Source organism: Mercenaria mercenaria, chromosome 13, assembly GCF_021730395.1.
Source record: "Mercenaria mercenaria strain notata chromosome 13, MADL_Memer_1, whole genome shotgun sequence".
In the NCBI taxonomy this organism is placed as follows: Eukaryota; Metazoa; Mollusca; class Bivalvia; order Venerida; family Veneridae; genus Mercenaria; species Mercenaria mercenaria.
In genome coordinates, this window is record NC_069373.1 from 51325253 (window position 1) to 51340360 (window position 15108).

At 36.5% G+C, this 15108-nt stretch overlaps 1 protein-coding gene across 1 annotated transcript in view; it reads left to right on the forward strand.

Moving 5' to 3' along the window:
- The window catches only part of LOC123528882 (ATP-dependent DNA/RNA helicase DHX36-like), a 41580-nt gene that overhangs the window by 24825 nt on the left and 1647 nt on the right, over positions 1-15108 (forward strand). Inside the window, exons 18-27 of the mRNA XM_053520891.1 lie at positions 38-181; positions 1025-1142; positions 2737-2835; positions 3634-3807; positions 4453-4617; positions 5329-5428; positions 5947-6031; positions 11754-11877; positions 12923-12997; positions 14737-14814. Of these exons, the coding sequence (XP_053376866.1) occupies positions 38-181; positions 1025-1142; positions 2737-2835; positions 3634-3807; positions 4453-4617; positions 5329-5428; positions 5947-6031; positions 11754-11877; positions 12923-12997; positions 14737-14814 (1162 nt within the window). The remainder of the gene's footprint in view (positions 1-37; positions 182-1024; positions 1143-2736; positions 2836-3633; positions 3808-4452; positions 4618-5328; positions 5429-5946; positions 6032-11753; positions 11878-12922; positions 12998-14736; positions 14815-15108) is intronic.

The following is a 15108-nucleotide window of genomic DNA, read 5'->3' on the forward strand; positions in this document are numbered from 1 at the left end:
GTGAAGAATTTTGATCCCTAGTATGACTGCATTTCAGCATAACAATAGATGATGTAGTGTATGTGATAGATTGTGGAAGGATCAAGGTGAAGGGTTTTACACCAGAGAATAACCTAGCCACGCTCGATGCTGAAATGGTTTCACGTGCCAATGCCCGACAGAGACGCGGTAGAGCAGGAAGGTTTGTTTGCTAGATTTGTCACTGTTTTGAGATGTTAATAAAACTAGTTTTGAGAGAAGTATTATTAATTTTGTTATCTGAATTCTAAATCAGGAGTGACACTTGGTTACCATAATTATTGTCATTTTAAAATTGTCTGACACATACATAAAGAAGTTTGGAAAATTTGTCTATATATATGGTTCTGTTTGAACATATTAAAAAATCTGTATATTATATTCTAAAATTTACTGTGATTAAAACTGCTGTAGTTTGAACTTAAAACTCTACATGGCCTCAGTGCTGATGTCATAAAAAAAGAAGAAAAAACATTTTTGGTCTGGAATATTTGATGTATATTTACAGAGTGCAACCAGGTCAATGCTACAGTCACAGGAATAGCTGATAATGAATTATTTCCTGTGTTTCCTGTATATTTAAAAAGTGCAACAGGATGAATGCATCTGTATACCAGTAGCCCGCCAAGGTAGTTCAATAGGGAGAGCACAGATCGCAGGGTCGTGAGGTCGAGCCCTGAGTGACAATTTGATAAAAGACATTGTGTCTGATATTATTCGTTCTCCACCTCTGATTCATGTGGAAAAGTTGGCTGTTATTTGCGAAGAACAGGTTTGTACTGGTACAGAATCCAGGAACACTGGTTAGGTTAACTGCCTGCCGTTACATGACTAAAATACTGTGGAAAAATGGCATTAAACCCAAAACAAACAAATCTATATACCATTCTACTGATTTTAGATTATCTCCCTTCTTTTTCTGGGATTCTGCTAGATAAATTTTCTAGAAGTCAGATACAGGTACATGTATTAAATTATCTCCCTTATATTTCCTATATATTTACAGAGTGCAACCAGGTGAATGCTACCATCTGTATACCAGTCTACAGGAATCTCTCATGTTAGATTATCTACCTCCAGAAATATTGAGAACCAGACTGGAAGAGTTGTGTCTACAAATCAAAGTTAGTGTCTTACATTTATATAGATTGAGTCAAGGTTATATCGTTGCAAATTTCAATTATTTTCTTTCATTTCATTTATTGTTTGATGAGTTTCAGGAGGGCATGCTTTCCTCAGAAAGCTGGCCATAGATTTACATGTTCTGTCAGTAAGTTTTCCAATTCCAAACTTGCTTTAATTGCTAATAATCAAATGAAGCTTAAAATGTGTTACCAGTATCATATAAATTGGTTGCAAAACTATAGCTTATTATGTCTCCCACCACACAGTGGTGTGGGAGACATATTGATTTACTCCAGTCTGTGTGTGTGTGTGTGTGTGTGTGTGTGTGTGTGTGTCTGTGTCTGTCACAAAGCTTGTCCGCACTCTAAGTCAAACATTTCTCATCCGATCTACACCAAACTTCAACAAAATGTGTCTGCCAATAAGTGCTTGACCAAGTTCGATAACTAGCCAAATCGGCCTAGGCACTTTGGAATTATGGCCCTTGAATTACCGAAAAATGCTCAGATTTTAGGCGCATTCCTGGAGCCAAAAGGACCCGTATACTACTCATGAGTAGTATAGGGGTCCTTTGGCTCCAGGAATGCGCATGCAGTCTGAGTAGTATAGGAGTCCTTTTGACTTGATAAATGTGCATGCACTCTAGTAGGGCAAGTTTGATAATGAGCCAAATCGGTCCAGGCATTTCGGAGTTATGGCCCTTGAATTACCGAAAATCGGCCTTTTTACTCTTGTCCCTGCTGTAAGTCGAACATTTCTCATCCGATCATCACCAAACTTTAACAAAATGTGTTTGACCATAGGTCCTTGGTCAAGTTCGATAACTAGCCAAATCGGCCCTGGCACTTTGGAATTATGGCCCTTGAATTACCGAAAATCGGCCTTTTTATTCTCGTCCGCGTTATAAGTCCAACATTTCTCACCCGATCTTCACCAAACTTAAACCAAATGTTTTTGACCATAACTCCTCGACCAGGTTCATTAATTAGCCAAATCGCCCGAGGCACTTCAGAATTATGGCCCTTGAATTAACCCAAAATCGGCCTTCTTACTCTTCAAAGGTATATTTGTAGTGAATAAACAGTATATAAAGACTGACTTGCTATTAAGATGATTAGGCAGTTGTGGGAGACATGCGCTTTTCTCAAAAGCAACTCTAGTTGTTTGTTGGTTTGTTTAAAATACATTGCATTCTTTTTTCAAACAGAATTTCAGTTATGAAACAACAGTCAGTTTTCCCATGTTCTCTATCAGCAATGACTTTGTGTAAATAGCTTACAACTTACCCACATGAATCAGAGATAAAGGACGTCTGACTTCGTACAACTTTTATAAAATTTTGTTAAAGAATAATCATGTACATTGTAGTCTGAGGATTTTTACTCTTGGCCAGTTGAATGTGTCGTTTGCCAACTTAATGAGCTGTTAAATGTAGGCCATCTGATTAATTTACAATTCTGAAATAAAAGGACCATTTTTCGTGTCTACTAAAATACTGTTGAACCGTGGTAGTTAAACCCAACAATATGAAATATAAGTAGTCGCATTTTCAGGTTTATTCTAAAAACCCTAGAATTCATATGTATTTTGTAGTATCTGAAATTGGGAGAGATTTTGCCATTTGTAAAGAAAGCCATGCAACCTCCATCCCTGGCAGCATTAAAGTCGGCCATTGTCAATCTTCAGAACCTTGTAAGTATAAATGTTGAGGTAAAAATATTCTCTCTAATATATAACCAAGAAGAGTATAGAAGTAAAATGTCCCTTGAACATTATGAAGACGGGCCACACAATTAAATGAATATGTATCAGCATTTTCCTAATCACATACCGAGTTTCAAAGTTCAATCATCAGAATCTATTGTAAACTTGGCGAAAAATGATTTTTTTTTAAGATAAATGAATTTTATTTTTTAAGATGTAAAATTATTTTGTTGGTATATTTCATTCTTTTTAAGCATAAACCTACTGTCAAATCTGTCTTAACAGTCAACTGTATTAATTAATAGTCACTTGCCTTAGGCATCCAGTCATCTAACTTCCCAAATTGTCTTTTTTGTTCTAATTTCAGCTTGTCTTAAGCAACAACCTGCCTTAAGCAGATAGATTGTATCTCTCTCTCTTTTGAGGGGTTGCTGTATCCATGTTTGATTTTATTTAAATAATGTTAACTAAAGCAGTAGGAGCCTGACTGTATGGCTGTGTGGTTTAATGCACTGGCTTTGAATCACTTTCTCTTTACTGGTTTGAGTTCGAACCTCGTATTGGCTGTTATGTCAGGAAGCTATCCAACTGGCTTGCAGGAGATCTGCAGTTCTTTCCATGTACCCAACTGTGCCTGAAATATACCTGAGTACCTAGGGTTGTCCTGCAGTGTTTTATGCTGAAAAGTTTTGATATTACAAAAATGTACTTGAATTGTGCCGGTGTGACTTATCTAAAGAAAAGCTGGGCCACTTTATCACATCATTATTTACGTACTTCATACAGAATGCCTTAGACAGTAGAGAAAATCTTCTGCCCCTTGGTAAACATTTGGCTCGAATGCCTTTAGATCCACATACTGGCAAGATGATCCTGTTTGGGGCGATGTTTGGTTGTTTGGATCCTATACTCACCATTGCAGCTAGTCTCAACTTCAAAGATCCTTTCTTTATTCCACTGGTAAGTACTTCAGTAATGTAGAAACATGCTCAGTTGAAAGGGATTTGAACATATGAACATAAAATTTAATATTTTTTAGAGACTATTTTATGTATATTTTGAGACTGTTTTATGGAACTAATCTTTGTGAACAAAGAAACTTTTAAAATATTAATCATGTTTTTCCCAAAAGAATCAGTACAAAGCGCAAATTCTTAACTTTGTTAATGTGATTGTTGTCTTTCAAATTGAAAAATAAAATTAGAACATTTCTTTATCAACAGTGTGCAGAATGTGAATGTATTTTACTTTGAACTATGCGTAAGATGAAAAACATATTAAGTTGATGAAATATTTATATAATTAAATGTAATGGTCTTAAATCGCTCTTTTAAATCAGTACAGCTGAACCTGCCGCAGCAGCCACCGGTATATATTAAGCAGACTCATGCCTTTAGCAGCCAATCAGCTTACTTTCCAAATTACCGGAGGGAGGGGGGGGGGGGTAATTTTTGTTCTAATTTCAACCTGACTTGAGCAGCCACCTGCCCTTAGGAGCCTCATTGTATATTTTCCTATGCTGATTGCTAAATATAGGTTTGACTGTGTATATAGAACAATGAATAATACAGCTCTGAAAAAAGTATAATATGATGTGGTTGACAGGGTAAAGAAGCATTGGCAGACAAGTCAAGAATAGAACTAGCTCAGGGATCGTGTAGTGATCATCTGTTATTGGTGAAGGCATTCCAGCGCTGGGAGAGAGCCAAACAACGTGGTACCAGTAGACAACTGTGCTATGACTATTTCATGTCAGAATCAACACTTTGGGTATGGGTTTATTTTGTTTTTTGTTGTACCAAAGCACATCTAGTTTTGTTATGCGACGGGTCATTAGACAGAGTCACTAAGGTTCATGACATAGAATCACATGCTTATGACCATTTTGTTCTTGAGTCTTGCAAGGGATTGAATTAGTTGAACCTGTCTAAACAGGCACCTGTGTTAAGCAACCACTTGTCATAAGCAGCCAGTCAGCTAACTTCCCAAATTGAGTTTTAGTCCTGATTTCAACTTGTCTTAAGCATCTACCTGGCAGTGCCTTAAGAAGCCCGATTATGTTTATCTCTTGGCTGTCTGCTTAATACAGGTTTGACTGTGTGATTTATAAAGACTTGTTTGAGGTGACTGAAAATAAATGCTCTAAGGGCTACCTCCTCCAAAGCTTGACAATCACCATAGATGTCAATAAATATAATGGATATACAGACCAGATTGGTAATTTCGTAGCGAGAAATATGAGGTAAATTTGTGACTAGTAGTTAACTGTGAAATAGGTAAAATTTGCTTAAAAGCATTGAAAACACATGAATTAGAAAGGAAAAAATGTTTTACATTTAACTTGTTAACACAAGGTTTAACATTTTCACTTGTGGCTACTTCACTTTTAAAAATACTGCATCTGGTGTTCAAGCAGAAGTGGTTTCTGGCTTTAAAATGGAATGATAAATCTAAATAATGAAACCAATCATTTATCCACAGATGTTACAAAAGATGAGAAATCAGCTGGCTGAAGTTCTGCATGAACTTGGTTTTATCAAGTCAAGAAATCCGGGCCAGGAGACAGCCAATAGAAATTCTGGTAAAGTTACAAATATAACAAAGTCATGCATATGTAAACATGAGTTTAGGGAACTGAACAGTGTTTTTTTTTATTTCAAACTTTAGGTAGCAAATGTTATATTTAGTAACTACAAGAGCTGTCACTCCACTCAAAGGGGCTGGGTCCAGAGCCAGTGGTTAGGGGAATTTCATGTCTTTTTGAAGGAAAAGGGGAATTTTAAAAATATTTGTTTTGTTCTGTTAATTAAAAGAAAATAATTTAAAAGGCACTTTGCTTTATGTCTTAAATGTAAAGATGCACACATATACTTGAGAATTGTAGCTGTAAAATGTTAACAAAAATAAATCAAGGGGTTTGTTTTTTAAAATCAGGGGTAAAACACTTGGTTTTGGGAGAGGGGAATGGGTCAAATTTTCGCACCACAAATATCTAACAGGGCCCTATCTACTTATGTTTTTTTCATAATCAGAAATTGCCACTTGCTTCAGTTTTTCCTTTGTCACAGATAGCCATTTTATTCTCTTTTTTTTTTATAGATAACCCTGCTCTTGTGAAAGCTGTTGTGTGTGCTGGACTGTACCCTAATGTTGCCAAAATAAAATCCCTTCCTTCCAAATACAGGTAAGAGTCTTGGGATATGTTTGTGACCTCGACCTTCTGTCTCGGTGACAAACAATCCTGCGGGCTTCTGCAGACGTTAATACACAAATAAACGTTTATTATGCCCCCCTTCGAAGAAGGAGGGGTATATTGTTTTGCAGATGTCGGTCGGTCGGTCGGTCGGAATGTAGACCAATCCGTTTCCGGATGATAACTCAAGAACGCTTGGGCCTAGGATCATGAAAGTTGATAGGGAGGTTGATCATCACAAGCAGATGACCCCTATTGATTTTGAGGTCAGTATTTAAAGGTCAAGGTCACAGTGACCCTGAATAGTAAAACGGTTTCCGGATGATAACTCAAGAACACTTGGGCCTAGGGTCATGAAAGTTGATAGGGAGGTTGGTAATGACCAGCAGATGACCCCTATTGATTTTGAGGTCAGTATGTTAAAGGTCAAGGTCACAGTGACCAGGAACAGTAAAATGGTTTCCAGGCAATAACTCAAGAATGCTTGGGTCTAGTGTCAGGAAAATTGATAGTTAGGTTGGCCATGACCAGCAGATGACCCCTATTGATTTTGAGGTCATTAGGTGAAAGGTCAAGGTCACATTGGCCAGGAACAGTTAAACGGTTTCTGAACTTCTTGTCCAAAACCATAGGGCCTAGGGCTTTGATATTTTGTATGTAGCAAAATCTAGTGGTCCTCTACTAAGATTGTTCAGACTATAACCCTGGTGTCAAATATGGCCCCACCCCGGGGGTCACATGGTTTATATAGACTTATATAGGAAAAAACTTTGAAAAACCTCTTGTCCAAAACCACAGGGCCTAGGGCTTTGATATTTTTTATATGACATCATCTAGTGGTCCTCCACTAAGATTGTTCAAATTATTTATCCCCCCGCCAAAGGCGAAGGGGATATTAGAAATGCTCTCCGTCCGTGCGTGCGTGCGTGCGTCCGTCCGTCCGCAACGATCTTTGTCCGGAGCATAACTCCAAAAGTACTGGAGGGATTTTCTTCAAACTTCATACACTGATAGAACACATTGGGAGGAAGTGCAGTGTGCAAGAACAATAACTCTGCCTTGCCTATTTTTTGAGTTATTCCCCTTTATCATATTTTCTTAAAAAAAATTGTCCGGAGCATAACTCCAAAAGTACTGGAGGGATTTTCTTCAAACTTCATACACTGATAGAACACATTGGGAGGAAGTGCAGTGTGCAAGAACAATAACTCTACCTTGCCTATTTTTTGAGTTATTCCCCTTTATCATATTTTCTTAAAAAAATTTGTCCGGAGCATAACTCCAAAAGTACTGGAGGGATTTTCTTCAAACTTCATACACTGATAGAACACATTGGGAGGAAGTGCAGTGTGCAAGAACAATAACCCTACCTTGCCTATTTTTTGAGTTATTCCCCTTTATCATATTTTCTTAAAACATTTTGTCCGGAGCGTAACTCCAAAAGTACTGGAGGGATTTTCTTCAAACTCCATACACTGATAGAACACATTGGGAGGAAGTGCAGTGTGCAAGAACAATAACTCTACCTTGCCTATTTTTTGAGTTATTCCCCTTTATCATATTTTCTTGAAACAATTTGTCCGGAGCATATCTTCTTCATGCATGGAGGGATTTTGGTATATCTTGGCACAAATGTTTACCACTACGAGGCGGAGTGTCACGCACAAGAACCAGGTCCTAGGTCTAAGGTCAAGGTCACACTTAGAGGTCAAAGGATACAAGAATGAAAACCTTGTCCGGAGTATTTCTTCTTCATGCATAGAGGGATTTTGATATAACTTGGCACAAATGTTCACCACCATGAGACGGAGTGTCACGCGCAAGATCCAGGTCCCTAGGTCTAAGGTCAAGGTCACACTTAGATGCCAAAGGTCAGATACAAGAATGACTTTGTCCGAAGCATTTTTTCTTCATGCATGGAGGGATTTTGATGTAACTTGGCACAATTAATTATACACCATCATGAGACAAAGTGTCATGCGCAGTTCCCTTCTTTAGAATTACTTCCCTTTGTTGTTACTATAAATAGCTTTTATTGTAACTTTTTCATTACTAGTCGTAGGGAAAAATCGAGACCACTTTTCTGTAGTACAACATGCATGCTATATCCAATTTTGAGGTGTATTTTGACCAGTTTCTACCTGATAAAGATTTTTGTGTGGACTTGCATTTTTTTTTTTTTTTTTTTAAGATTAACTTTAAAGCCCCTGATGCGGACCACAACTAAACGGTTCTTCAAAGCTTTCCCCAAAATTAATACTTTCCGACACTAACTTGCCAGGAACTTTAGCCTTCAATTATAATATGCCCGGCGGGGGGATTAGCCATGTGTAACATGGCTCTTGTTCCCCAAGGGTCAAATATGGCTCCGCCCTGGGGGTCACATGGTTTACATAGACTTATATAGGGAAAAACTTTGAAAATCTTCTTGTCCAAACCACAAAGACTATGGCTTTGATATTTTGTAATGTAGCATCATTTAGTGGTTCTCTACAAAGTTTATTCAAATTATCCCTCTAGGGTCAAATATGGCCCCGCCCCAGGGGTCATATGGTTCATATAGACTTATTTAGGGAAAAACTTAGAATCTTCATGTCCATAACTTACATCATTCAAATTTGGACCACCTGTATTCTTTTGAATGGCAAGATGAACCTTGACATGACTTGTTATTGACCTAGTGACCTACTTTTACATTTTTGAAGATACAGGCTTCAAATTTGGACCACATGCATAGTTTTTTGTTCAAAAATAAAATTTGACCTTGATTTTGACCTAGTGACCTACTTTCACATTTCTCAAGCTACAGCCTTCAAATTTGAACCACAAGCATAGTTTTATGTACTGAAATGAACTTTGATCTTGAGATTGACCTAGTGACCTACTTTCACATTTCTGAAGGTACAGGCTTCAAATTTGGACCACTTGCATAGTTTTGTGTTCCGAAATAAAATTTGACCTTGATTTTGACCTAGTGACCTACTTTCATATTTCTCAAGCTACATTGTACAGCCTTCAAATTTGAACCACATGCTTAGTTTTGTGTACCGAAATGAACTTTGACCTTGAGATTGACCTAGTGACCTACTTTCACATTTCTGAAGCTACAGGCTTCAAATTTGGACCGCATGCATATTTTTGTGTTCTGAATTGAAATTTGACATTGATTTTAACCTATTACCTACTTTTACATTTTTCAAGCTACAGCCTCCAAATTTGAAGCACATGCATAGTTCTGTCTACCGAAATGAACTTTGACCTTGAAATTGATCTAGTGACCTGCTTTCACATTTCTCAAGCCACAGCTTTCAAATTTGGACCACACACACATTGTTTTGTACCAAAATGAAATTTGACCTTGATTTTGACCTTGAGCTAGTCTTGAAATTTGGAGCATTCAAAAATGGCTCAGTGGATAGCGCCAAGATCACTCTGTAATCTCTTGTTAGGTTAATAGGTTAAAGGTCAAGGTCAGATTAAACCAGAATGGTAGAACTTTTGTTTACAGTGAGCATATAATTTCTGTTCCTTGTGCAATTACTGAATGCATCAAGGGGGGCATTTCGTGTTCGACTAGCTCTTGTTGTCGCTATTCTTACATAAAAAACATTACACGACAACTAAATGCATTGTTAGCTCGACTATTCGAAGAATAAGTAGAGCTATCCTACTCACCACGGCGTCAGCGTCAAACCTTGGTTAAGTTTTTCGTACCAGTCCACTTTTTGACAAAGTCTTTTGAGATAAAGCTTTGAAACTTTCAACACTTGTTTACCAACACCATGTCCAGTTTTAGGCAAGAGTACATAACTCCATCAAATATTTTGGCTGAGTTAAACTTAGAAATCTTAGTTAAGTTTTCTGTACCAGTTCACATTTTGTGTGAAATGTTGACATATGGCTTTGAACCTTTTATCACTTGTTTAATATAACAGTCTCTATCTGTAGACAAGAGTACATAACTCTGTCAACTATTTTGGCTGAATTATGGCACTTTTTGGACTTGGAAATTGGTACAATTTTTGTACAAGTCCATGTTTTGTCAAAACTTTTTGACATGTGGCTTTGAAAGTTTAAACAATTGTTTATCATCATGATTTATATTTGTAGGGAAGAGTACATAACTCTGTCAACTATTTTGGCTGAATTGTGGCCCTTTTTTGACTTGGAAATTGGTTCAGTTTCCGTACAAGTCCATGTTTTGTCAAAACTATTTGACATATGGCTTTGAATACTTGTTTATCATCATAATTTCCATCTGTAGGCAAGAGTACATAACTCTGTCAACTATTTTGGCTGAATTATTGACCTTTTTGGACTTGGAAATTGGTATAATTTTTGTACAAGTCCATGTTTTGTCAAAACTACTTGACATGTGGCTTTGAAAGTTTGAACAGCTGTTTATTATCATGATTTATATTTGTAGGCAAGAGTACATAACTCTTGTCAACTATTTTGGTTGAATTACGGCCCTTTTTTGACTTGGAAATTGGTTAAGTTTTCGTACAAATCCATGTTTTGTCAAAACTATTTGACTTACGGCTTTGAAACTTTGTACACTTGTTTATCATCATAATTTCCATCTGTAGACAAAAGTACGTAACTCTGCCAACTATTTTGGCTGAATTATGGCCCTTTTTGGACTTGGAAATTAGTTCAGTTTCATACAAGTCAACGTTTTGTCAAAGCTATTTGACCTGTGGCTTTGAAACTTTTAACACTTGTTTATCATCATGGTTCCAATCTGTAGGCAAGAGTACATAACTCTCTCAACTATTTTGGCTAAATTATGGCCCTTTTTGGACTTGGAAATCAGTTAAGATTTTGTACCAGTATATATTTTGCCTTACCTGTTTGTCATAAGGCTTTGAAACTTTGACCACTTGTTTACCTTTGTAGTCTACTTACCTAGGACAAGGACTTTAGCTCAGTTATGGCCCTTATTTGGACATAGAAATTAGTTAGGTTTCCCATACCATTCGATATTTTGTCTATTACCTGTTTGATATATGGCTTTGAAACTTTGAACACTTGCTTACCAACATGGTCACACATTGCCATATAGTGCAAGACTTACCCAGTTCCACAAATGCAGGTACATTGTTTGTCTTATCTGTTCCTTTTCTTATGTCTGAAAATCTCAGGTAATATTTTGACCCTATACTTCTGTCAATGCTTCGAATAGTCAAGCGTGCTGTCAACAGACAGCTCTTGATGAAACCATGTACAATGATAGGGATGAGAGGGTACCTGTGTTCTATGGACACATATCTAGTTAATGCTGATATTTCCAATTTTATTGGGCAATATCTTCTTTTATAGTCCATTTATATGATATTGATACAAGTACATGCATACGTAATAAAAAATGTGACATTTTCCAAAGGTCATTGAGATACTTGTTTTTTTTGCCTAATAGTATTGTGTGCTCCTAAATTTGTGCAAGATCTCACCTGCAAAACTTATGCATATTTCTCAATACAAAGATAATAACCTATAATTTCTCAACCCTTTATCAAAGTTTCTTTAATAGTGACTTGTTCCGTTTGTTGAAGTATTATATCAATGTGTTGCACCATTTTAACCTTTAGCCTGCTGGCGGCAAGTGATTCTGCCTGTGTGACCAGTGCAGACCAAGATCTGATAACTGATAGAGGTTTCATTGTGGTCAGTGCTTGTAACTATATATTTTGTGATATTTTTCTATTTTTAGATCTATGAAGTTCCTGACGAAAGATGATGGCAGGTGTGAGTTACATCCAAAGTCTGTTGCCAAGGATGTACACTCCCCAGGAACACAGTGGGTCGTGTTCCATAAGAAAATGAAAACTACAGCAGTAAGTACCATTGTGTTCTTGCATTGTAATTGCTGGGCTGAATGGTGTTTTCAACAGTATTTCAGTTTTTAACAGCAGTAAGTTTACTTAACCAGTTTTCCAGGATTCAGTATAAGTGTTAACTTTCTCTCTTAAGTTGACTGAAAATTTCTGCTTAAAGGACAGATGCACTTGGTTGTATTGTCATCAACAACTTTGTTTCATTTATAGGGTTTAAGTCATTTTAAAGCCTTTCAGTAATATTTTATAGGGTTTCAGTGATATTTTATAGGGTTTCTGTCATATTTAATAGGGTTAAAGTCACAATGACAAAGTGAATTTCCAGCTTTTAACTGTTGTGGGGGTCTCTTTAGCTGAGAGATTTAGGTAGTTGACTTCAAATCACTTGCCTCCATCACTGTGGGCTTGAAATCTTGCTTGGGGTTAATAAAATCTGTAAAAAGATCCTTTGAAAGCAAAAAATGCAACCAAGAAGAATAATAGCAGACTCGGTTTGATTGAGTCTGTTCATGAGAGGTCTGTCTAACTTGATTTTGGAAGGTCGTTGGTAGTAGTGGTCATTTAAGATGCAGAGATCAAGTTAGCACTTAGAAAAAGTCCAGTGTCACTATCAGGTTAGCTTACTGTTGTATAAAACTAAGATACCGGTGAAAAATAGCATTAAACCCCACCAGAATATGTAAGAGAAAAAATTAACATGCAGGACAGAAAAACGGTTCTATGAAGAGAGTACACTGCAACCTTTCTAAAGTGAACACCTCTGAAGAGACAACAATATGTTTGTTGTAAATGGGTTGTAGCCCTGAGGAGGTTATTCATTATTTTCATAAAGTAGGAAAGGAAGATAGGTGTTTGCTTTTCATGTTGCCATTACCACAGATTGTACTGTATTACAATGTAAAATTAAGGTATTGTTTAATACAACAAACCTATTCTAATGTTCTAAATAGGGATTTTACTAGTACAATGGCCTTGTTGTAGGGGTGGTTTTATTGCAGATATCTACTGTCAATTCTTCTCATTAGATTGACTACTTGTGTTTCAGGTATATGTTTACGATTGCAGTTTAGTGTCGCCATATTCTCTTCTGTTCTTTGGTGGAGATATAAAACAAATTAAGGTAAGATTCAATACTAGTACTTAATTCTAGTGAAAAATTATAGCAAATTTAACTTTCATGCATTTTATAAAGGCCACTAAAATCTAGAGCTTCACAACTTTAAAGGATAAGTTTATGTGATATCTTTGAATATGATTAATAAAAGTGCTGTCTGTAAAACACAGATGCCCCCCATATCAACCTGCCAGAGGCAAGTGGGTATGTAATTTTGTATGCTTTAACTTTGACCTTTTATTCAGTTACCTAAACAAACAAGAGGGGCCGCATACTGATCTCTATTAATTATCAAATGAAGTTTAAAGGTCATAAAACCAAGCATTCTTCAGTAATTTAGGAGAACATGTTTTCATTCTCATGGTAACGATGACATTGACCCTTAAGACACTGACCACAAATACGAAAGGGTTCAGTTACTAACCAAAGGCAATTATCCTGTGAAATTTGACAGTTGTTAGCCCAAAAGTGCTCCAGATTTTTTATCAAAAGCAATTTTCAGTTTTAAAGCCACTGACCTTGACCTTTGGCCAAAAACGTTAGAGGTCATCTGTTGACAAAAGGCAACAATTTTAAGAAGTTAAAAAGCAATAGGCACAAATATTCCATACTTATTAAGCAGAAACTGTTTCCAATCTCCAAGTCTGTGTGACCTTTGACCTGCAGTACCAATAAATAGTAAGGCTCATCAACTGACCATAGACAATCTTACTATGAAGTTTGAAGGGAGTAAGCAAAAGGGTATTTTGGTTATTGATCAAAACTTTTTTAGCTCGACTTTTCGAAGAAAAAGTAGAGCTATTGCATTGGTTAAAGTTTTGATAAAGTCAAATATCTCTTGTTACTATCAAAGCTATTGATTGAAACTTAAGATATTATTTACTATCAAAATCCCCATAACTCTGATTTGAATTTTGACAGTTATGCTCCTTTTTAACTGAGAAAATTGTGGTTAAATTTTTTGATATTAAAAATAAGATATCTCCCTGAGAAAAGTCGAGCGTGCTGTCTTACGTACAGCTCTTGTGATTCTAGATGCCACTGTGACCATGATCTTTGACCTACTGATCCCTAAAACAATAGGGATCATTTCTTAACCCACAGTCAATCATCCTAGCAAGTTTGATGACTGTAGGCCAAAACATTCTGTAGCTACCGAGTGGAAACCATTTGAAGTCTCAAGGTCATTGTGACATTGACCTTTGATCTTGCCCTGAAACAAAAGATGCCATCTACTGACCACCAGCAATGAACACATACATTTAGAACACTGCAGGCCAAAGACTTCTCTAGTTATCAACTGGAAAGCAAATGGTTTACTGACCAACTGATTGACAGACTGTGAGTAAAACAATACATTCCCTGTTCTTAGCAGTGGGTGTGAGGGTACATAATTATCATCAATGAGTATTAAGCACTGTTTCAGCAAAATAGTTCATCTCTGGTTATTGAATCCACAGATTTGAATTGTGGCAGTTATAAAGGCCAGTTTTACAGTTCTTGGTTTTCTTTCCCAATTTGGAGAATTTTGAAGCTTTTATAAAATATGGAAGAGAATTTTATTACTCCTCTCCATTTTTTGAAGCTTCCTAAAGTCAGTGTTTCATCCTTTACTCTGTAGATAAATTTCTGTTGTGTTTCTTAGCCATATCAGTGTACTAATTAATCAGCACAGTTAAAGTAGTTATATTGATGTAATTTTTCATCCACACTTGTTTTATGACAAAATTTAACCATTGTTTCAGGAAGACAACATTGATACTGTATGTGTTGATCAGTGGATCAAATTCAAAGCTTCCCGTGATACTGTACAGCTAGTCAAGGTACAGTTACATTACATTTGTCTTCAGTTATCTCCCTTTCATTCTGAAGAGTTTAAAGTGTCTGATTTAAAATGAGGCTGGTATATAAATAGCTTTGTCACAAGATTTCAAACCGTTTTTCTGTGCTTGGAAAGGGGGCTGTGTGAAAGTGTTTGAGTACCTCACACTGCTGTAGGTTAGAGCCCATAATGGCATATCTTAGAAAGGTGTAGGCAGTATTTATTTATGAAAAATGCTTGTATACAGAAAAGCAAATGAAAGAGTTAGTCATGCAAAAATAGAAGTGCTTTATAT